Source organism: Trachemys scripta, chromosome 3 (genome assembly GCF_013100865.1).
Source record: "Trachemys scripta elegans isolate TJP31775 chromosome 3, CAS_Tse_1.0, whole genome shotgun sequence".
Taxonomy (NCBI): domain Eukaryota; kingdom Metazoa; phylum Chordata; order Testudines; family Emydidae; genus Trachemys; species Trachemys scripta.
In genome coordinates, this window is record NC_048300.1 from 167564084 (window position 1) to 167588783 (window position 24700).

The 24700-nt window shown below is 39.8% G+C and overlaps 1 protein-coding gene across 1 annotated transcript in view; it reads left to right on the top strand.

Moving 5' to 3' along the window:
• SNTG2 (syntrophin gamma 2) overlaps nucleotides 1–24700 on the top strand; it is a 247329-nt gene that overhangs the window by 149039 nt on the left and 73590 nt on the right. Inside the window, exon 12 of the mRNA XM_034766904.1 lies at nucleotides 21768–21884. Coding sequence (XP_034622795.1) covers nucleotides 21768–21884 — 117 coding nt within the window. The remainder of the gene's footprint in view (nucleotides 1–21767; nucleotides 21885–24700) is intronic.

The following is a 24700-nucleotide window of genomic DNA, read 5'->3' on the forward strand; positions in this document are numbered from 1 at the left end:
ATTATTTTTCTAGATTTAATGAATCAGCATGTTTCTGGTGGTGCCCTTAGAAAAACAAAGCGTTGGGAGACCCTGCTTCAGTAAACTAAGGACATAAGAATGACCACACTGTGTCAGACCACTGGTCCATTTAGCCCAGCATTATATCTTCCAGCAATGGCCAGTGCCTGATGCTTCAGAGGGAATGAAAAGAACAGGGCAATGTGTTCAATGATTGTCCAGTCCAAACTTCTGGCAGGAAGAGGTTTAGGGACACACAGAAAATGGAGTTGCATACCAGAACATCTTGGCTTATAGTATTTGATGGGCCTATCCTCCATGAACTTATAGAATTCTGTTTTGACCCAGTTATCCTTTCGGCCTTCACTGGCAATGAGTTCCACAGGATGACTGTGTGTTGTGTGGAGAAGTACTTCCTTTTGCTTGTTTTAAACCTGCTGCCTATTAATTTCATTGGGTGACCCCTGGTGCTTTTTTTATGTGAAGGGGAAATAACTTTCCCATTCACTTTCACCACACCATTCATGATTTTATAGACCTCTTTCATATTGCCCTGATGATGTGCCCACCCCACATAAGGCCTGGAGGAGTTAAAGTAGCTAGGCAGGCCAATTAATTACCCAGGATGCACCTGAGACAGGGAGCAGGCCACTAATTGGAAATGGGCTCAGCTGGGCAGGAATAAGAAGGGCCTGCATAAAGCCCAGGAACTGTGAGAAGCAGCAGGCTGCAAGGAAGTAGTCTATAGGGAGGAGGGAGCTTGGGCTGGCAAACCCAGAAAGGGGGGGAAGCCAGATAAGTAGGAAGAAGCCCAGGGAAACAGCAGAAGCCCAGGTGTAGAACTGTACAGCCTTGGCTTGTTATAGGGTTCCTGGGCTGGAACCCAATGTAGAGGCCGGGCCTGGGTTCTCCTATCAGCCACTGGGAAGTGGTGCAGGGCATTAGAGACACCCAACAGACAGCTGCTCTCAAAGGACTTTGATTTCCCCAGAAGTGGAGGACCTTAGTGACCTGGCTGGAGGGCCAAGCCAAGAACAAGAAGCTGCAGCTCTGGGAGTGAGAAGGGCCTCAGAGTGAAAGAGACGATGAGTAGAGACACCGCCAGAGGAGGGCAGAGCCTTGCAAGAGCTAATCCCCAGAGCTGCCAGGAGGAGGTGCCACATGCAGTGAGTGGATCCCATGACACCCCCATTAGTTGTCTCTTTTTTAAACTGAACAGTCCCAGTCTTGTTAACCATTCCTCATATGGAAGCTGTTCTATACCCCTGATCATTTTTGTTGCTCTTCTCTGTAACTTTTCCAATTCTAGTATATGTGGTTTGAGATGGGGTGTCAAGAACTGTATGCAATATTCAAGGTGTGGGGATTCCGTGGATGTATATAGTAGCATTATGATATTTGATATGCTATTTTATTATCTATTTGTTTCTCAATGATTCCTAATATTCTGTTAGCTTCTTTTGACTGCTGCTGCACAATATTTTCAAAGAAGTATCCACATTGGCTCCAAGATCTCTTTTTTGAGTAGTAACAACTAATTTAGATCCCATCATTTTGTATATTTAGTTGGAATTATATTTTCCAATGTGCAGTACTTTGCACTTATCAACATGGAATTTCATCTGCCATTTTGTTGCCCAGTCATCCAGTTTAGTGAGATTCCTTTGTAACTCTTTGCAGTCAGCTTTAGACTTCACTATCTTGAGTAATTTTTTAGTATCTGCAAATTTTGCCACCTCACTGTTCACCATTTTTAAGATCATTTATGAAGATGTTGAACAGATCCTTGGAGAACCTTCCTTTTACCTACCCATTTTTTCCTACACTTTGTTTCCTATCTTTAAATCAGTTACTGGGCCTTGAGAAGACCTTCCCTTGTATCCCATTACTGCTTAGTTTGCTTAAGAGTCTTTGATGTGGGACCTTGTGAAAGGCTTTCTGAAAGTCCAAATGTTCTATATCAACTGGATCACCCTTGTCTACATGCTTAATGACACCCTCAAAGAATTCTAATAGATTGGTAAGGCATGATTTCCTTTTACAAAAGCCGTGTTGACCTTTCACCAACATACTGTGTTCATCTCTGAGCCTGCTAATTCTATTCTTTGCTAAACTTTACTAGACAGCTGTATGGATTGTGTTCAGTGCCCAAGTGTCTCACCACACAATGCAACAAATTGTTGATAGAGTAGAGGATACTAGGGTTTATATAGATGATATTTTGACTTGAGGAAAACCAATAGACACAGATGACCAGAGGACCCAGGCAGCTTTGGAAACAGCAAGAGTTGCTAGGCGAAAGCTAAACAAACAAAAATGACATACCTGGGAGAGAAGTTAACACAGCAAGATGAGGCCATCACTAACATGCCTGCCACAACAGATAAGGAAGGAGTACAGAGCTTCCTTGGAATTGTGAACTATGTAAGGAAAGCCAAATCTAACTGCCTAAATCAGCAACTTGAGAACATCACAGTGCAATGATGTCCAATGGACAAGGAATGCAAATCTTAATACAGAGTTTGAGAAACAGAAGGATTTAATTAGAGGCCTCAGTCCTGACAGTCAGCATAGACCTAAGCTGTTGAGGGATGTCTCCAAGGAAGATATTGGTGTAGTCCTCATACAATAGTTTGGTTAATACTGGAGACCTAGTGGCTTATGCATCAGGCCGCGGGCTCTGCAGCTGCGCTGCCCAGCAAGAGCTCGCTGCCCCATCACCCAGAGCATTGCACCGGTGGCGCAGGGAGCTGAGGCTGTGGGAGAAGGGGAACAGTTGGGGGAGGGGCTGGGGGCTAGCCTCCTGGGCCAGGAGCTCAGGGGCCGGACAGGAGGGTCCCGCTGGCCGTAGTTTGCCCACCGCTGCTCTAGAGCATTTGACTAAAGTGCAATAGAGCAAATTCTCGAGCTTGATTTTGTGTGTATCCTGTTTCAGATGAAAAGTGGACTGTGATCACCAGAGTTTCTTGCTCAGGGTAAGACCCTGCTGAAAGTAATTAAGGCTACTAGCACAAGTTAGGCAGGACAGTCGGTTCCTGGTCCCTATTATCAATGTAAGGAGAGCTCTCAATACTAGATGGGATTTTGTTTAAAGACACCTACTAGATGATTCCTAAGCTAATACCAAAAAAAAAAAAATGTTTAAAAGGATATATGAAGGTCATTTAGGGATTGAGAAATCTAAAAGAATTGTATATGGCCTCAAATGAACAGCAACAATGAGAATACTATTAAGATTTAATCTCATATGCCAAAAAATAGAGGCCAAGTCAACCAAAAACTATGTTGGTGGCAGAGGAAAAATTTGCCTATTGGAACAAAAAAGTAGGCATAATTTGTTTGTTTGCTGGAAAAAAAACACATACTTATGCTAGATTATGATTCTCACTTCCCTGTGATTCTCACTTGCAAGATGATAGTGCATGTCAAGTCTGTTTTTGCTGAACATGGTATACCTCACTTAGTAATGTCTGACAATGGGCCACAGTTTAGTTGGCTTGAGGTTAAGCACTTCACAGTGAACTACAAATTGAGACATGTAACCATTAGTCCCTATTATCCCAAATCCAACGAGGTGGTGGAAAACGGTGTCAGAATAATAAAACATCTTCTAAAAAATACTAGAGTCAGACTCTGATCTGTATTTAGCACTGTTAAATTACAGAAAGGCATACCAGTGAAGCTTGGGTTATCTACTGACATCTTGTTCAATTTGGAAAACAAGAATGCCTGCACTATTACAAACTGAGTTCAGAGTCACTGGAGACTTGCAGATGTACAGAGAGAAGTAAGACAAAACAAAACAATCAGTATGATTTGGAGTCAGGGGAGCTGCCACCACTTCATGTAAATGACACTGTGCATATCTATGATGGAAAACAATGGTCTCAAACAGCAGTGGTTTCCCAAGAGATTGCCCCATAGTCATATCAGGTTCTCACCCTAATGGACCATACAAAGGAGAAATAGGTGATACCTCCAAATCCCAGTCTGCTGTTTTACCCAAGAGGGCCTCAGACAGGCAACAACCATAGCAGGTTGAGCCAATGGAGGCCCCAGACTTAAAACGACTGGAACAAATAGACTCCCCTCCTCCTGACAGCAGCAGTGCTGATGTTTGAAGGGAGCACTGCAGATCCAAGTGACAGCACAGGGCACCTCAAAGACAATTAAATATTTTCAGTAAGTTTAGTTACAGATTGCATATAGGCATTTGTAATTGTGTTACATTAATGTTGGTTTTTAAAATGATATTGTTAAGTTTTGGTTGGAAGGTATGATGTGCCTTTAAGGGCTGAGCTTCCCAGACAGAATCTGGGGCACTGCAGAAGCTCATGTTGTTGTTTTCGTGCACAGCCAGTTGGAATCCATCAGAGAATAAAGCAGATCTTTTTGAAGTACATGGATCACTGAGTGATCACTGAACACCACAGTGGCTAACAATAAGAGCACCATCAAGGACCATTGACCATTTTCCACACATCTGTCACACTCTAGTGCTTTCAAGAGTGAAGTGTCTGTTGTTAAGAAATTCATTTGCTAAGTCTGTGTTTCTTGCTTTCCTGCCACGTTGTCCCTGAAAAGTTTAAGTAGGAACCAGAGCTCCCACAGTTCAGTGTACTCTGGGAAAATGTGCTTACGCAACTAGGGCCTCACGAGGGCTAAGCACTAGGATCTAAGGCAGCCGAACTATGGGGTCCCACTGTCCAAGAAGGGTAACAGACATGGGGTCTGATTCTGGAGTGTGCTTCAGAGACCCAGAGCTAGGAACAGTAACCTGGCCCCAGGAATTTTTCACATGGTATGACCCGAGGCTCCCTGCTGCCCCTCTCCCAGATGGCTCCCCCATACAGGCACTCATTGCAGCTCCCCATACTTATAGCAGGTCTTGAGGCTGCAGCTGAATGAACCCTGTGGTTAGAGCAGAGGGGACATGGGCTGCTGGAAGCAGGGAAAGGTCTGGCAGGCCTCTGGGAGAGGAGCTCTGGCGCAGGCGCTGTCCCCAAGGCTGCAGCAAGAAGGAGCAGTGCTGGCCACCTCACTGCCTACTCAGGTTTGGCCCTATGGACTCTCCATCACAATGGGGCCAAAAATGATTGAGTGGCATTGCAACCTGGTGCTTGGGAGTCACAGTACTGCTCAGGTTTGATACCAAAGTCCTCCCCACCCCATCATGACAGATGGGCTGCAGAGCCTAGACTGAGTGGGCAGTGGGGTGGCCAGTGCTCTTTCTCTTTGCCACTGCCATTGGGAGGGCCCAGTAGTGATGACTTGGTGCCCTTGCCAATGCTATACCCTATGTGTAATGTGCATATGACTGCGGGCACCACTGCCAGTCACTACCCAGGCCCAGGGGGCTTAGAATCATATGGGATCCAGTGGTTGGGTCCTCTCACAATTATTGTATTAATCTCAAGGGCCAAAAGAATTAAATGTGTTTATAAACTCTTTCATTGTCCAACATTAAAACAATGATATTTAGGTCCATTTTTTTTTTCTGCAGAGGCTGTGGTTTACTCACTTTCTTGGCAAACACCCAAAAGTGTTCAGTCTAATTTGAATGTTTATTGATCAAACACAAGAAAGCACATGAAATGAAATAAGCATGTATACTGAAACTGAAATACTAGGGAGAGAGAGGGGTTATTTAAGTTATATGCCTGTGTCAACACAAGAACAAATGGATATAAACTGGCAATCAACAAGTTTAGGCTTGAAATTAGACAAAGGTTTCTAACCATCAGAGGAGTGAAGTTCTAGAGCAGTCGGCCACTGAGAGCAGTTGCCCACTGGGGCAAAAAACCTAACTGGCTTCAAGACGAAGGTTGAAAAGTTTATGGAGGGGATGATATGACAAGACTGCCTACAGTGGCATGTAGCAGATCTGTGACTGCTAGCAGCAAAGATCCACAACGGCTGGTGACGGGGCACTAGACAGGGAGGGATCTGAATTACAACAACGTATTCTCTCCCAAGTGTCTGGCTGTTGGGTCTTGCCCACATGCTCAGGGTTTAACTGACTGCCATATTTGGTGTCAGGAAGGAATTTTCCCCCAGGTTAAATTGGCAGAGACCCTGGGTTTTTGCCTTTCTATGGAGCATGGGTCACTTGCTGATTTAAACTAGAGTAAATGGTGGATTCGATGTAACTTGAAGTCATTAAAATATGATTTGAGGACTTCGGTGACTCAGCCACAGGTTATGGATCTATTACAGGAGTGGGTGGGTGAGGTTCTGTGGACTGCAATGTGCAGGAGGTCAGACAAGATGATCATGATGGTCCCTTCTGGCCTTAACGTCTGTGAGTCTATGAAACTGAGTGATTACGCAAAATAAATTAAATCAAAACCTGTTAGAGTCTCTCTCGTTTTGGAAGCAAAATATCAGTCTTTTATTTTCATTAACAGCTGTTTTTTGATTAAAAGGAAAAAGGTTAATTTTACTTTGTCCTGATGTGTGAAGGGTATTCACATGTCCTGTTTTTAACAGACAGAACAGATGAAAAGTGGAGAAGAGACAGGATAGAAAAGGGAGTGGGAGGGACTATGGCTTTTTTGATATTTTTGAAACACTGAATGGCTGGTCCATTACAAATGGATGCTTTAGCATTTTGACCATGATGCCTGTTGCTTGGCCATGGTTCACTTTCCAGTCAGGGAAATCATTTGGTTGGATCTTTTCTCCTGACATAGGCCCACTCATCCTACTGTGCTAATGTAGTTCAGTTGATTTCAAAATCTGATGAAAAACCAAGAGAGTGAGAGATAAGACAAGAGGAAAGAAGAGGAGCAGAAGGTAACACAAAAGAAAGGGAAACAGAACAGGATCTTACACACATCTGTGCTGCTGGCAATTAAGTATTCCCACTGATGGGCTGCGGACTGGATGTCATGATAATATGATGACTTTCACAACTCTCAGGAGAAAAACAAAGTTTCTTAAACAAAGCAAGGCCTAATGGACTTCTTCTCAGGAAGAAAGTTTTTAGATTTTTATCTGTTTCCTCTGTCTTGGGATTTAGGAAGATGAAATGAATTGAGATGAGCTGACATGGGTTGGGAAGATGAGATTTTTTTCAGTCTCTTTTTTAAAGATCTCCAATGTGGAAAAGTGGGTGACATAGTTCATGCCCTCATTATTTTGTCCACCAATTAGGCCGGACACCAATTTTGGTCCATTAATTTTTGGACCCCATAATTTCTGGACCCCATATCTTCTTGTTTATGAAGTCCAATCTGAACACAGTCCTTGAATCATATCAATAGGCCTTTTTTTATCTGGACTAATCTAGTCTCCCTGTTTGGTTTTCTTGCATTTGTTCATAATATTCATCATTGAAAACAACTTGACCTATTTTCCATGGTTAATTCCCAAGCTGGCAAAAAAAAAAACCAAAAAAACAAAAAAAAGCCATAAGTTATTGTGACATCTTATAAACTTTGTCATACTTTTTACATTTAAGCTTACAATTAGGGTAAAGTTTTAGGCCCAGAAATCATAAGACAACAGACCAGTGCCTGTCCAGGAATGGGGATTGAGCCAGATTGTAACATATACTGTACTAAATTTTGTTGGACATGTAGGATACTTATAATTACCATTGTCCAAACATTATCACCTTCTGATTCCGCTTGATATAATTTATCATACTGTTCCAGAAACTGGAAAGCACTTGAGTGTATTATCAGGAGGCAATAAGATTTGTTACTCAATTTCCAAAAAGACACACCTCATTGGATCACTGCATATTTTTTTATGAAACATTAAATTAGATACTTTTCTGTACACAGAATCATCTGTAGGGATTTTTATAGGCTATTAGGAGTTACTGTCCTACTGTCTCATTGAAACTGTAAAACTGTGCAATTTCTTCTCCACATTAATAGAGCAGTATTGATCAAGTGTTCATCCAGTATTTATCATTTTAGTTTGTGCTCTAAAGCACATGTACAGGGTATTCCCAATAGCTCTATTTGCAGTTTGATTTTATTTTCCAGTTTTGGAGTTAAGGAGGTGTACTCTAAGAGGTGCTCGCTTGTGACCTGTCAGGGCAAGACTCACCCCACTGCAGTCCCCTGGGGTTGCCCTACACAGATCCGGTGTCATGATGCCTTTGTCTTTCTCTCATTTTTCATGAGCCCAGTTGTCCCACCATCCAATGGCTTGTCTAGATAGCAATCTGTATGGATACAGAGATTTAGAACCTGGGTTGTGGGAATCAGGGTGACCAATGACAGCACAGTTGATATATTTCAGCTGCCTCAAAAATAGTGGATTCTCATCTGCAGCCATTCCACACATGAAATTCCCATTAATTTATATCGAAATTTCTCATACTAATTGGTTCCATTGGTTAAAATAATATCCGGTCTGCAATGTTAATATGGGTTAGTGTACATTTAAATTACACTATGCTAAATCAAGGAAGTGCTTTCTGATTCTTCTCTTCTCTTCATCCTGGGGATCCTTGTTTAGAATGATTTATTGTCCTTTTAGGACCTGATCCAAGGCCTATTGTAGTCAATAGTATGACTCTCATTGAAGTCAGTGGGCTCTTTGCATCAGACCTTTAGCATCTGTCATTTGGCAAAATAATCACAGAGAGAGTCACTTTCTTCTGACACTGAACAAGGAACTTTATTAGTATTAGCCTTAAGGCTTCTCTCTGTAGCTCCGTCACTATAGAACGACTGCTTAGAAGCTTCCCAAGCCCCTTCCTGCTAGGCTTCCTGCTACAGATTTAAAGAAATAGTGTGCACATCTTCATAGCATTAATCTCTTTTTTCTCATTTTCTTACAATAAACGCAAATGATTTCTGAATATATAAAATGTTGCGAAAATCAGCTTCTTCTAGTTGTTAAATTAGAAAGGTCCTAGGAATACAGTCCTAGGACTTATGCACTAAGAATGTGAAATATTGATATAGAACATGTCTGACGCCCAGTTAGGTGTAGAAGAGCCATTCAGGGTATAACTACACTGCAAAAACAAGACCTGCAGCAGCAAGTCTGCAGCCCGGGTCAACTAATGTGGGCTTGCACTACAGCTCTAAAAATAGCAGTGTAGATGTTTGGGCTTGGACTGGAGCCTGGGCTCTGAGACCCCCCCCCCCCCTCCTCCAATCACTGGGGTTGAGAGCCCAAGCTCAAATGTCTGCACTGCTATTTTTAGCCTCATAGCATAAGCCCTTCATGCCGAGTCAGTTGACCCAGTCTCTGAGACTCGCTGCCACAGGTCTTTTTTGCAGTGGAGACAAACCCTAACTGGCTGTTCTACACCCAACTGGGCATCAGACATGTTCTATCTCAATATTTCCCATTCTTAATGCATAAATTCCTGGGGGTTAGATTTAAAATCTGTCTTGATAATTGCCCCTACTTTGTTTATGTGAAGAACAATTTCACAATTCTTCATGAAATTCTCTTGATCATCTTTACTGATTTTCTGGGAACTCAAGTCTCAGTGAAAATAAAAATTAATTGTAATGACAAATTAGTAACACTTCAAAGCACTGGACAAATATTAGCTACTACTCACTTAGGTATGTTTAATCCTCACAATAACCCTGTGCTATAGATAGCTATTAATAGCCTCATTTTACAGATGAGGAACTGCAAAGAAAAAAGGTTAAGTGACTTGGAAAAATCCACACAACAAATTGGCACATACACCTCTCATATAATGCAACCCGATATAACACGAATTCGGATATAATGTGGTAAAGCAGCTCTCCGGGACGGGGGGGCAGGGCTGCGTGCTCCGGCGGATCAAAGCAAGTTCAATATAACGCAGCTTCACCTATAACGCAGTAAGATTTTTTGGCTTCCGAGGACAGCGTTATACCGGGGTAGAAGTGTATTTGACGCAGGAAATCTTAGCTTGCAGTTCTGTGATTTCACTAGATCTCACTTTCTTCACTCAGATAAATGAGAGACTGAGTTTCAGAAAATACTCACAAACTTCTGGTCATGTGAATTAACATTCCAGAAATCTCTCCTCATATCAGAGAGATATTGGCGTTCATAAGTCAGCTGATATTGGCTCACATTTTTGAAGTTGCAAAGCATCACAGCACTAAGTCTCCCCACCCACACCCAATTCCCTGTGGAGAAAAACCCACATTGAAGGCTGGAAACTGGGAGTTCTCCTAACATTTTTTTTTAAATTAAATTAAATTAAATTAATGGAGATATCCCATCTCCTAGAACTGGAAGGGACCTTGAAAGGTCATCGAGTCCAGCCCCCTGCCTTCAGTAGCAGGACCAAGTACTGATTTTGCCCCAGATCCCTAAGTGGCCCCCTCAAGGATTGAACTCTCAACCCTGGGTTTAGCAGGGCAATGCTCAAACCACTGAGCTATCCCTCCCCCCTGTACTCTTCTGTCAAGGGGAGGGAGATTCAGCCTCCAGATGCTTTGGATCATGGAAGAGCTGCTAGATGAGACAGCTGCCTGCACAAAGATCTGTTCCTCCACATTGCCTCTGGGACATGCTGTCCCTCCACTCAGCAGCATGGCACTGGACTCTCCCCTTGGCATCTTTTCCACTGGGAGCTTCCCCAGCGAAAATTGGAATCAAACAAAACCTAATACTTTTGCAAAGCATGCATATGTGGTCTTTTATATATATCTAAAGAAAGCAGGGGTTTTGCTTTCTACTTCTGTTCCTCTCTTGGTCAAGTTGGGATTGAGGAAATCTTCATTTTCTTCACTGTGGAGGAGGAGATGGTAATCTGAGCCTTTGATTAGTCAAGAGGAGAACAACCTTTTAGGTTTACTTTTTGCTGCTTTTAGTACTGCTAAAATAAATAGATAGATCTAAGAAAAAGAACATAACCAAGGGCCAACTTTGCCATGCCTATTCAGATTGAATAGTACCTTACTTCACAAGTTGCCTTATTGATTTAAAATAAGTTAGTTACCACTCAACCTTAGTAAGCAGAATCTGGCCTCAAGTAATGTGCAAGACATAGGAAGAAATAAAGATCAGAAATCACAAACAATTAAATAGATTATGACCACAGACTGCTGAGATACTAACCACAGTCTGGGAAAGAGGGAGCATAAACAGAACAGAAATAAACCTAGGTTACATGAAAATAATAAGAACGAACATTTACACTCAATTTGGAAAATTAATTCTGATTTCTGGTAGAAAGTACATCAAAGCATGACTTGCATGAGAATTAAATAGCAAACACACAGTGGTTGGGACTGTGAGGTATTAGCAAGGGAAAATGTTAGGGGAAAATACAGAGGGGGGAAATAAAACTACAAAGAGATAAAAGGTTGTGACCATCTTTGTCAAAACAAAGACTATTTATGATTTAGTTCAAAAACATTTTCTACAGATTGAACTGAACAAAAAGGGATTAGAGAGGAGAAACATACTTAGATTCCGATACTCTGAATCTTGTTTTGTTGGTATCCAACCTATGTGATCTCCAGAATATGACAGATGAGCTTAACCATGAAAACTGGAAAAAAGGACTTTCCATTGTCAAGGCTGATTCCCCACTCTGGCACTCTGAGTGCAAAAGGTGGGGGCCTGCAAGGATTTTAAAAATTAATATCTGCCACTCCAGGCTTGTATTACACTCCCAAGGTTACAGCTTTCTCTGACCTCGGATTGGTAGATGCTGCCACCACCCAAGTGCAGAATCCCTTTCAGAGCCCAGGAAGACGCACTTGGGAATTCCTCCCTGTGAGGTACCCTCAAACCCTTTCATCCCCCTCTGGGGAAAAGCTGAGAAAGAAAATAAAGGAAATTAGCTGTTGCCACCAGCTAATTAAACAACATATACACAAACCTCTTAGGACACCAAAAATCCAAATCTGTTCTTAAAAAAGGGAAATTTTATTAAAAACAAAAAGAAAGAAAATACATCTGGAACTTAGGCTTTTGCTAGATTTTTAAGGAGCAATTCCAAAAATTAAGCACCCAAAATAGCTTTCTTGGGGGTTCAGCTTAAAGGTTTCAAGCAAACAAAAGCATCTGGGGTTAGCACAGAGGAGAGCCACAAGCCAGAATAAAAAAATAAACCTGATCGTGTCTACCTAAACATTCCCTGTCCCAATGATTCCTTCTAGGTATAGAAGATAATTTTTCATACCAGTTCAATTTCTGCTTATAGCATTGCTGCTCTTTGTCTTCGCTCTTTCCCGGAGAACCACAACACACCGACAAAGGGAATTCCCCCCACCCCCCCCATTTTAAGAAGTTCTAGCCCTTCCATTGGCTCTTTTGGTCAGGTGCCCACTCCTTTTCCTTTACCTGGGTTACTTTTTAACCCCTTACAGGTAAAGCAAGCAGAGAACAGCCACCAAGAGGGACTTTATAGCTAACTGGCTGGCTGGGTGGGTGTCCATAAAAGGGAGCTACCTCTCCCCTGGCCCCCCCTTCATTCATCACACCCATTATTGGAGGTATAAGGGAATTTTCACTGAACAGTAACAGGAGAAAATAAGCCTTAAAGGAAAAGTTTGACTGCATTAAAATGCCACAATATTTGTCAGACTTGTGTGTTGTACTTACTGGACCTGATTTGGAGCCACACTCTGGATGCTTTTCATTGTTCCTCTAGTATAAAGCAGCCCTAAACTAATTTGATTCATTCTACATAGGCTCTCCCATGCATAGGGTGACTTTTGGGTTTTATAGACGCCACTATAGCTAATCCTTTGCTATTAGTGTACAGAGTGTGGCTGGGACTCCCTTGCATCCTGGTAATGACCAGTGGTCATGAGGCTGGTTGCAGCAAGTACAAATTGTTTCTCAAATGTGCATGAAGCAGAGCAACACCAGGATAAGAAAAGGACTCCTCTGTGCAACCCTCCCTCCACTGTATTTGACTACTCCATAGCTGCTGTTGAAGATCTGGCCTTGTATATGCTAATATTATTGATATACTGATACATGATCTTAGTATTACAGAAACATATTATGACTTTTGGAGAGTGAACAAGTTCAGTGTATTATATTTTTATAAATATTGTGTGCACTTAGTTTACCTGTGTGATATTATCCTGCCCGAATGCATAAACTTAACTCAAAAGGAGGCTGTAAGCGGAACACCAACAGGAAACTAAACAATACCAAAGAGAAGGTGCTGTCATAGGGAATACCAAGAGTTCTTGGGGAAATCATTAAGTGGGAAATAATCACTGGTCTGTCACCCACTAGGATGGCAAAGTTTACTCTTCCCAGGCTGATTTTAGGATCGAAAGGTATACTAAACCTTGAAGATGCTCGCCTAGGCAGGAAAGGGATGGAGAGGGAGGAGAAGAAATGTTGCTAGCAGACTGAGGCTAATACATAGGCTGAATGGACATAGACAGAAGCTGCAGCAAGCAGGCTGCTTCTCCGAGCCTAGAGATGAAGGTAACTGGGCTGAATGGAGCTTACCATAGCTTCCAAGGAAAGATTAAATTGTTGGTAAGGGGAAATGTGCATGTTTGGTTTTATACTTGCGCTCTGCATGCTCTGCAACTGTGGATGAAAGAATAAATAATGCTTTGTTTTGACGAAGCTATTTTTGAATCACTTTAATTGGTTCGTTGGTCTGACTTATGGAGAAAGGGGGCTTACAGAGGCCAAACTCAGTTGAGCTTGTTAAGTTAGCATGGGGGGTAGGGAGAGGGTGCATCCTAGAGATTCATTTTAAGAGTGGTAGGGCTGCATGAAGGCAGCCAAACTTGTCACTAGAAGGGTGCATTCGAGGGCAACTAAAAGGAGTCTAAAAGCACAAGTCACCTGGTAACCAAAACACATGTAATCATGAATGGGTAGTTAACCCATATTACACTGGACTATAAAAATTAAAAGCAGCATATATAAATGTTATTTAGTATCTATGCATTTAACCAAGCAAATTTTCAACAGTATAATGAACCTGTAGTTGCAAAACGTGATCTTGACCATTATCATGTCCAAGGATAAGAAATTCCATGCACAATATAATGAATAGAACAATTTACAAATGTAAAAGTATTAAAAATAGTGGTAATGAAAATGATGTGCTTTGGAGAACTTGTCAAAAAGATTAATAAAATAGATTATTACCTTAATAAGTATTAATTGATCACTAACAAAGGTCCATCAAGTCAGCTATCGACCATCCTTACTTAAACTATGGCTGATACCTGATGCTCTGTGTAAAGTGGTTCCCTCCCCACACATCAGCAAGAGAATTGTACATGTAAATCAGTGGCAAATCATCCCACCCACTGCCCTGTGATAAGCAGATTATGTGCTGCAGTCTGATGATATATTGCCTTAACATTATCTTGGGCCCTGATTGTGCCTGCTACTTACATGGGTGGAAAGCTCCTCCATATCTTCTGTGTGGCCCAAGTAACAACCAGCTACACCTATCTGCCTGGGCTTAGGGAATTACAACACTGCTCCATCCCTGCACCCCCTTTGGGAATCCATTGCATGCATCACAGTTGCAGGGTGAGCTGTGCTTTTAGTTCCTCTCGAATGCACACCTCTGACAGGTCTGGCTGTTTTCACCCGCCATCAGATGGTCCTACCACTCTTACACGGGAGCTCTGGGCTGCAGGCTGATAGCGGGGCCTGCCCGTGACTGGGAGTAGCCCAGCGGAAGGAGATATCTGCACCCCCTGAAGCAGTGAGTGCACTCTCCCTGCATTCCAAGTATCTAAGAGGAATTGTTTTTTCTCAAAGTATTTTTTCCCCTATCTCCCACAAAAGCAGGGCAGATATGACCCAACCCCAAATGTGGCTTTGATAATGATAATAATGAGCCCTTAGTTTCCATAGATACATATGTGTTTAGTAGTCATTGGCTACTACAATTCAGCCACAGGGTTTGGTTAAGTTATTGTGACTGTGTTCAGAGGTTCATTATATGCGGTGTGAACTAGCATTACCCTTTGTGATCTTCCACTTAATTTAATCAAATGTTCCCTTATTTCATATTATGAATTCTAAAAAGAAAGGCCTGATCAACTCCTTCATAATTTTGAACTTTTCAACTGAAGTCATGTCTTTTCAAACTAAATGTCCCCCTAGTTGTTGCAGTATCTTGCCAAACTTCTAACCATCTTCTCTAGACTTCTTCAATCTCTCTTACAATTTTTAAGTTAGAGTGACTAAATATAAACAGTACAGGGCTACTGTTGTCTAGGATCTATAAATATGTTCTGTATTTGGCTTTCCACCTGGTCTCTGCCTTCAGCTTCTCTTCCGTAGGTACAATAACTTGGGGAAATGGGCAGCACATATTCCCCTCACAACTTGTCCCTTCACCTCCTTAGGAATGCTCCTTTCAATTCTGCCTACCTATTAAGGCTTCTGCTCCTTCCCACTAAAATATACACATGTGCTGCCGCTTCTCTGTGTGATGCTTTCCTGGCCCAAACCATTCATTCCCACCACACACACACTCCTTGTTGGTGTAACCCTGGGTCCCTGCAGCAACTGCAGGGGGAGGAGGAAACAGAGATCTTGCAGCGCTGCTTTATGCTGTTCTGCAGTAGACTCCTCTCCTTCACATTGAGGTGAACTACTGAAAGTTTAGGACTGGCAAGAAGAGAAAAACAAGAGTGGGAGAATCTGCAGGCAGAGAGATTGAGAGTGCCTGTCTGAGGAGCAGGGAAAGGGAGGGAGAGTTTGGAGAGAGGAAAAAGAGTGCCTAGGTGAGTGACAGTGTGTAGCGAAAAGGAGAGGAAAGGAGAGAAGGATAAGTTGTATGAGAGAGTGAAGGGGAGTAGTAGGGAGAAAATGAACAAGTTTTAGGGAGGGGAAGTCAAAAAGAGAAGGAGAAAATGAGATCATATGTATACAAGGGGCAGTGCTTAATTTGTAATGAAAGAGGTGCCGGGGCTCAGCTTCAGCAAGCCCCGGCACAAATTAAGCACTGGTAGGTGACCAGAGAGTGACGTCTGCAGGCTGGGCAGCCATCTCAGCGCAATCAGCAGCAGGGCAGGTCATGGCCTGGTATGGAGAGTGATGGCTGCTGGCTGGGAGCCCAGAGGTGCTGTGGCTATGAACTGCCAAGCTTAGAGGTGCCAGGGCTCAGCCCCAGCACAAATTAAGCACTGACAAGGGGTAGGGCGGAGGGAGAAAGTGAGAAGTAGGAGAAGGCTGTATGAATTGAAGAGGTGTGGTTACGTGTGGATGTGCAGGGTTGCATTAATGCATAGACATATTAGGAACATGACTAGTGCCCCGTCTCCTGGAGTCATGTGATGTCACAGTCTAAGCTTTCATTTAAAAAAAATAGTTCTTTCTTTTACTCATGATTGGCAACAGGAAATAAAAAGGACTGGGATAAAATGAGCTTTGGGAGTAAGGACAGGCATTTGCTTGGGGCCAGACCTTGCTAGCAGTTCTGCCTCATTCCTGATTTTTTAATTTTCATCTTCCTGATCACCTCCCCCAAGTTTTTTTTATTATTATTTATTTGTTTAAAATAATTCTGGTTGCACTTATCTTTTACTCCTATTTGGCTTCTACATTTCATCATAGCCTCCCTCTTGCTTTCTCCCTTTGTTAACTTTGCCTTGCTCTGTGATGATTTTTATATTTTAAATAACCTGACCAATATTGTGCACAAAGCACTCACCTTTCCTTCTTCAGCAATAAAAAATCCTGGAAACTCCCATTCAATAAAGATGTAGTGGAAGGGGGAGAAGGATTTTTGCACATTGACTGTGTTCTTGGCTTTTTAGAGCTTGATCCTACAAAGATTTATTGTCAGCCATAAGGTTGCAAACAAGATTTCCAAAGGATGCATTTTTAGGTATTTATATTCCTGCTTAGCCATAGTAGTTTTTACTCCTGTTTGCTCAAAATTATATACATCTCTCTATTTTTAAAATAAATTTCAATTTGTCTATGGATACTAAGGATTTTTTTTAAAAAAAATATCCTCTTTATCCTGGTTTGTGATAGTTTTCTTCATAGTTTAAATATCTTCATTCTAAAAGTTCATAGAATTGAGTTACAAGAGTCACTCGTGAAACTCTGAAAACAAACTATTTATGGTATTCATAAATTGCTTTTCTAATCCATGTGTCAATAGGCAGTTAGACCAGTGTACCTTGAGGTAGTTAAAATAACCCATTATATAATTATTATTCCAGAAGATTTTACAATATCAATTTTTTATATGTCAAGTGTTTTAGAAATCTATCTAGCTTTGATTGCCATGTATTTATTTTCTTGAAACATGCACCATTATAGAGATGCAAAAGCAGCTACTAGTTTATTTCCCATAATATCTCTTTTGAATGTATGGAACAGTTTATTTCTTGCTCCTTATTCATCACTTCATTAAGAAAAAATGGAACCATTATTAAAATGTATTGATTTAGGTAATGAATCCGGTATATTTTATAAATGCCAGGAAATTCTAAATTCTGTTTACTCGCACCTAACAAAGTCACTGAAGTTAAGTGTCTGATGGTATTTTGGTGACAGCCCCCAATTCAGAAAATTTAAAGTCACTGGAAGTGTTCTAATTTATATAAGGCTGTAACTCACCACCCAGGTCTACCAGATGAATGTTTGTATTCTTTTATATGAAATGGCCGAAGTCAGCAAAGCAATATTTTCACTTGTACTTTACAGCACCAAAAATTACTTTTTTATTCCAGGAACTGTTGACAAAGTGAAGTTAAATAATTGTTGCTCTTTTGTTTTGTTTTGTTTTGTTTTAACTGAAAATTGAAAGTCACTTCATCATTTTCTGGCATGTCTAGGGAACTATCATTGAGTACAGGAGACAAAACATTTATTTTTCTTCATTTTCAACTACATTTTAAGGGTACAGTCACTATTTACTTTTGTAGTATTCTTCTATTTGGCTTTCCACTTAGTGGTTTTTCTGCAATATCTGTTTTGTACATACATTGTTATCCATATAAAACTTAGATGTCATAACTAATCTTTTTTTTATCATTTTGAGCTGTTAATTTTATGGGCCATTTCTATCAAGCAAACTGGGCACTGGAATATTTTCTGCAATCCAATATATTTGAAATGTAATTGAGGTATTGCTGTGTGTTTGATTTTCTATAGACTTTGATAGAGTAGAGTCATTAGTCCACCTTGTGATAATCCATCTGTTTGCTTCCATTATAAATTAAATGGATGATATTAGAGTTCAGAAATAATCCAGCTAATAAAAGGACCAGATTTTCAAATGGCCTCAGCCTGCCCTCTATGGCCCATTCCAGCAAAAACTTAAGCATATGCATAACTTTAAGTAAGTGAGTAGTCCCACTGATGTGCCAGTTCAGTTCAAATCCTGAGTGGATATTTGGGTAATTTTAATTGAATTCAAATGTGTTTCCCCCTGCTTTTTGAGCTAAAATGTAACAAAATGGCTTTTAGTTGTGTGCCAACGTTTTGATTGAAAAATCAGTTGCAGATGCAAAATTGTAAGAACATATTACAGAATTTAGTTATCTACTGATTGGCATTGACAAATCAGGCACAGTGATTAGATGTCTAAATTCTTTTATTGTGTCTACAGCATTATAAACACAGCATTATTCTCTGATTCTGCAAAGACTCGTGCAAGCAGAATTTCGCCATTTAAATACTATAAATAAATTGTTAATTAAAAGGAAGGAGAAAATCAGTTTGAGTTAAATAAAAACTGACCTGAATATGTACTGGAAGTTTGAATTGAACCAGATCAAATTTTTTTTGGCGATTCAAAGTCCATTTAACTACTATTTCAGTATTTTTTCTTTTCTTAGTACCTATGCACTTCTCTGTGCTTCATATGGAGTTGAAATCAGAGTGACCATCTTACCATGAGACTTCAACCCAAAGTTTGCAGATACTTGAGAGTCTGGGTATTTCATGGACAAGGATGTATTCAAACCAAATCTTTTGACACTAACCATCACAGTAACATGGAATAATAATACAGGCATCAGTTCAGCAAAAACAATTAAGCACGTGCCTAAATCATTCCCTCTTCAACAAAGCACAATGAATGTTAAGCCTGTGCTTAAAATTAAAATATATGCTTAAGTGTTTTGCTAAATAGGAATGGGATTTCTTAAGTGCTAGACTGGAGCCATAATACTTTGCACTTCTATAACATCTTGCATTCAAGGATCTCAGAACAATTTACAGATACTAAAGATGCAGTCCTCACAACTTTGTGTGATCCATTTTACAGAGAGGAAACTGTGGCACATGTCATATCTTCACCGCAAAAAAAGGTGTGTTCTTACACTGGGATAGGCAAATTGAGATAACTATCTTGGTATAAAATCCTCCTGGAGATAAGGCACGGGTAGGTTTTAACCTCAGTGCAGCTTGTCAAGGCCAACACTATACCCCCACCTGGGATTTATCTTGCCTAGCTACATTGAAGTATAAACTAGTGTCTTGTCTCTACTGGGATTTTACATCAAGATAACTTCCTTGATGTAAACATGTTCCTATTTTTTTTATTTTTTATTTTTTTGCAGGTAAGACATATCCATAAAGAGGGTAAGTGTCTTATCCAAGTTCACTCATGAACTATATGGAGGACCAGGAATAGAACACCAGTCTTCTGATTTCCCTGTCTGAACCTTAAACAAAAACAACCTCTTTTCCTTGATCTGCTGTTTTAATATATTTAAAGATATAGGAGATGTAGCTATAATTTTGTTGGCTCTGCCATATTTGATTTGACGTATGACCTAAGAATGTTGTCTGTCTAGTCCCATTTTCCCTACCAATTATTATGAAGCTTTGAGATCCTTAGATTTGAAAGGGGGTCATTAGAACTGCAAATTATTATCATGCGCAGTACTCTGTATCTTTCACTCTGTAATAGGATCTAATTTACTTTCCAATAATGACTGGAAAAGCCAATGTGGGTTAACGAGGTTTGCAAATTAGCAGATAAGCAAACAAATATGATTGTAAAAATTATCAAGGATCTGGCATCACAAAATGTACTTTGTTCCTTTGTTTTAGCTATTGCCCTTTATTTATTATGATAATAACATGCAAGTATAAGCAATCTGTGTTATTGTTTGTAAGAGCGTCTGAGCCGTACTGTGGTATATTTTGTTAAAGTAATGAAGTGTCTGGCATTCAGTTATTAAAGCTGTTCTGATGACTGGTGGAGCAATATTTTGGTGAGAATTATTGAGTTTACACAATAGCAAAGTGAGAATTGGAAGGTCTACTGTATTTACTGCACTGTTTCCTACAGCATTAACATTTTAATGAAGTTATAGTTGAGTAGAAGAATGTAGAGAAGAAATAGCATTATGTTGGTATAGAATATTTTTTTAAATAAGTTGACTGATAGCAGAGATAATTATGTATTAAATAACACAGCTAGACAACAAAGTATAAATCATGCTCAGATAAAAATGTGACCATAGCAACGTGTTTCTGTGTTCAATCTGTGCTCTTACTGTACATTGTTTCGGTTCCATGCTCTGGTCACATTCAAAAGTTTATCTTAAGTTTATAATACAAATGAGTCACTTCTTCTCTTCAAATCTCACCAGGGGTGAATCCTGAAGTTCCTACACATGTTAATGCATACCTTACTCAGGCTAAATTCCCACTGATTTCAAGTAAGGTTTCGTGTTGTGTGAGGGCTAAGGGTGAGATTTCAGAAGTGCCATGGAAAGTTACTTAGGTACTTTGGACATTCCATGCTGAGTACAAAAACTCAGCAAGGGTATCAAGATTGGCCATTTACAGTTTAAGATTTGTAGAGCACTATAATTAAGGCCAGACAAATATTTCAAGGCATATTAAAGGCAATAGAGTCAGCATGACGTTGTGAAATTAAGCATTCCAGCTAGTGTACTAGTACTGTGCTAGAATGTGGTTCTTCAGGGTGTATTTAGTTCAGAGATAATAAAATCTTACTTATGTCCAAATTGCAAGGTTACTTAAAATACGTAAAATAACTTTTAAAACCATTGTAAAATAATTACAATTTATTTGTAATAACTTTAAAGGAAATAAAAAATGTGTAAGATGAGCAACAAAAACCCTTGTAATTTTACTTTACCAGCACAGAAACCCCTACAATTCTCATTTGAAGAAATGTATGCACGTGTAAACCCCTGGAAGCACAAAATGTGATGTAATTCTTGTAGTGATGGGGAAACTTCAATATCTAGTGAACTACTTGGTTTCAGATAAGCCTATGGACTTATCCGCATGTCTTTTGTTTAGAAGCAGATCTCATAGAATTACTAGTGCTGCCTGGTTTTCACTGGGTCACAAATACTCTGGATACAGCCTTTTTGTAATATTTCAATATCGCTATTTCAGGTCCTGGCCAGAACCAGAAATTGCAGCAGCACATAGAGTGTTAAATAAGTTACATTTTTGGAACCACCCTAAATGGCTGGGTTGAAGCATGGGAAAAGATTTGGACAGATTTTTTATCAGAATAAATTTTCCTATCTCTAATGTCTATGGGTCCAGTCCCATCCACTTTCCGTCATAGCTGAGGCAGACCCTCAACACACCAGATATCAATGTGATAGTGCTGCACAGGGCAGACAGGATTCAGAAAGCCTGTGCAATATGGATCACACCTCTAGGGGGCTCTCTACACACCGACATGGAGTATAATTTAGGGAGCCGGGCTAAGGAAGGCAAAGGGGAGGATGGGACAACAAGTTTCAAATCTAAGGCCACTGCCCTCCATTAACTGAGTGGTGTTCTAGGGAGAAGGAGAACTTCTGTGTAAAGGGTGTATTACGCTGCTATTAAAGCTTGAGTTCTAATTTTTCAAAGGTTTTACTCTGCAGATTATTCATATGGGCTGGGTGAATGAAAGATTCGAGGGAACTGATTCATCTCAACTCTACAAATACAAGTTCCTGGCACTAAAGGGTTCATCCTTCTACATTTTCAGCACTCCACCGGTAAGAAACCAATTTTTTTTTGTAAGGTTTTGATTACTGGTGCAATCCTTTTGGAAGCACTGGAAATGAATTCTTTCCTATTAAATAAAGCTGTAAGCTGAGATTTTCAAATGAGCCTAAGGGAGTTAGGCACCCAAAGCCTATTGAATTGCAATGTGATTTTGGCATCCCTGAGGCGCTTTTGATAATCCCAGACATAAAGTTCTGGGGAAACTGGATTGTTAATGGCACACAGAGCTTTTGCTTTCAAGGCACGGTTCAAATTCCCCTCGGGTTGGTTGTGACCAAAATTTGCCATCTTACATTGGTTCTGAGGCCTACCTGTATGTGAAATGAGCGGGCACTTACTCTAGTTTTTCTAAGAAAGGAGTCCACATCACAATTAGCACTAACTGGTGTTGATCTTTGCCAAAAGGCCATGGGTTGAATGTTCACAGGGGATGAATTATCCCTACACCTCCTAGACATGGGACATTCCCCAAAGGTTACAGCATACTGGTGGGGTAGTGTAGGATAGTGTAGTGTAGCTACTGACAGAGTTGTACTTTTTCTGTAGATAAAATGGAGGACCTCAATCTCCACAGTATCTTTCAAGAGTACTAAAATTTCACTGAAAGAAACTGAATAAAAATATGCTAGAGAGTTCTAAAAATCTCAAAACAATCCATACAATATCACATCATAACCTTCCTATTCTTCTTTTTCTTCCACTTATACAATAGAGTGCTGTTGCTCTCAGGAAAAAAAATTGTAAAGAACAAAAAGGAATATTAAAAAACAACTGCAAATTAACTGCCTATTTATGCCTTCGCTGAAGTTAATAGTATAACTTCCATTGCTTTCAGTTGAAATAGGAGCAAATCCAAGCACTTTAAATGTAAACCATCTTACTGGAGTACCATAAAGTGAGAGACAGAAAAGATGATTTATGAACCTTAGACAGTAGCAATCAATAACACAGTCCCTCTTGCATTATGCTACAGTTCCAAGCCAAATGGGCCTAATACATTAGTATCATCATGGGTCAAAAATGGCCAAGTACCAATCTTTTGTTTAATTTGGAGTTAACAAAAACTAGATGTGAAGGACTCAATTTAAAATTAAATCCTCAAATGCAAGTAAACCAAAAAACACCTCAGCTCAGAGACTAATATTTAAATCAATTAACCTATTGTATCTGTCTCTAGTTAAAAGATAATAAAGCAGAAAGAAAACATTAAACCAATAAATAATACAACACACAATGACAGTCTTTTATGAATCTTAATTATGTCTTTCAGATCTATTGTAGAAGGAGAATATTTGATATAGTTAAAACTATTCATCTCGGTGTACAAATTGAAGATAAACTAGTTAATTTATCAAAATCCAGCTCTCTGCTGATATCAGACAGTGAGAATAAATGTATTGTAGCATTTTCCCCGCATTATCTTGATATATCTAATTCACTGCCATGTTTCTGGAGATCGTCTGTTGTGGTATTGCTCCTTGTGAAAAAGTAAAAAAGATAACTAACGTGGCACCTTGTATTAATGCCATGTTCATGCCCATTGATCAGATACTGTAGTAATGACTATGATATAAATGACTAAATAGGTAAATTCTAAAGCTCAATGAACAGTTTTTATATTTTTTATCCATTTCACAAATGCCATGTTACGTGAAACTGTGGCTCTACCACTCACCCATAAGGCTGTTCTCAAACTATCTTTATTTCTTTAGTCTAAATATCCATTACTTTTTTATCTTTTTATTGTTGTATAAGTAATAATAATAATAATAAATAACAAAGTAATAAGCAATTGGAAATTGGCAGGATCCAACAAACCCAAACACTGGAGGGGTTCACAATTTCAACCTGGATCCAGATCCAAATTTCCCAGCTGGCCTCTACATGTATAATGGCCACAAAAACGTGTAAATCTGTGGCACTCCAACTTTGAACCTTTGGCTCAACTCTAATGACTTTTTTTTTAAAACTCTCTAATAAGTTATTAGCTATTATTCCTATTGTTTATGGTCTATATAAAGTGAATCCTGAGTGTAACATTAAAAAATAATTCCCACAACAATTCATTGTTGTACCACAAGCAAATGTATTACTGTGATTGGTTTGCTTGAATTTTACAAGGGTAGTTATTATATTCTATTTTAATCATGTTGCTGTTATGCTGCACAGCATCATGAGAACATCAGCAGGTGAAGCACTTTATAATTAAAATTATGTTACAGTGTGTATTTTGATTTAAATATACAAATTAGATGGGCTGTCAGATAAAATGGCTATCTTCAATCTTGAGGATCCTGTTCACAGCTTTATTGCCCATTTATATCAAGCATGTCCGCTACAGTTTTTACTCTTGTTCTAATCCTTTGTGTAAATGGAGTGTAAATCATACTTGGATTTGAACATAGCTGACATCTTTTCATGAAAATAACCCATATACATGCCAGTCATGGGCAGAACTCAGGAGAAATACTTCATAAAGGTTCAGGTCTAGTGATGTTTAGCAATTGAAAGGCGACTCGCTGTGGAGCTACGCTCTGCTAAAATAGTTTCTGCAAATGACAGATCATCATCTTAGCAAGTATATGTCAAAGGACATTTTGTTTATGAAAATCAGCATTTTTATGAAAGTTGAATTCTAGGTACCCTAGTTAAGCATCTACACTGTCTATCTTGATGGATTAAATGTATGAAAGCTAAGGTCTCATCTAAATTTCAGGAACTGTGTCCAGACTTGAGGGAAAAAATCCATGGGAAAGTAAAACTCTATTCCTTGATTAGTGTGGTACCTACACAGCAAAACCTTTAA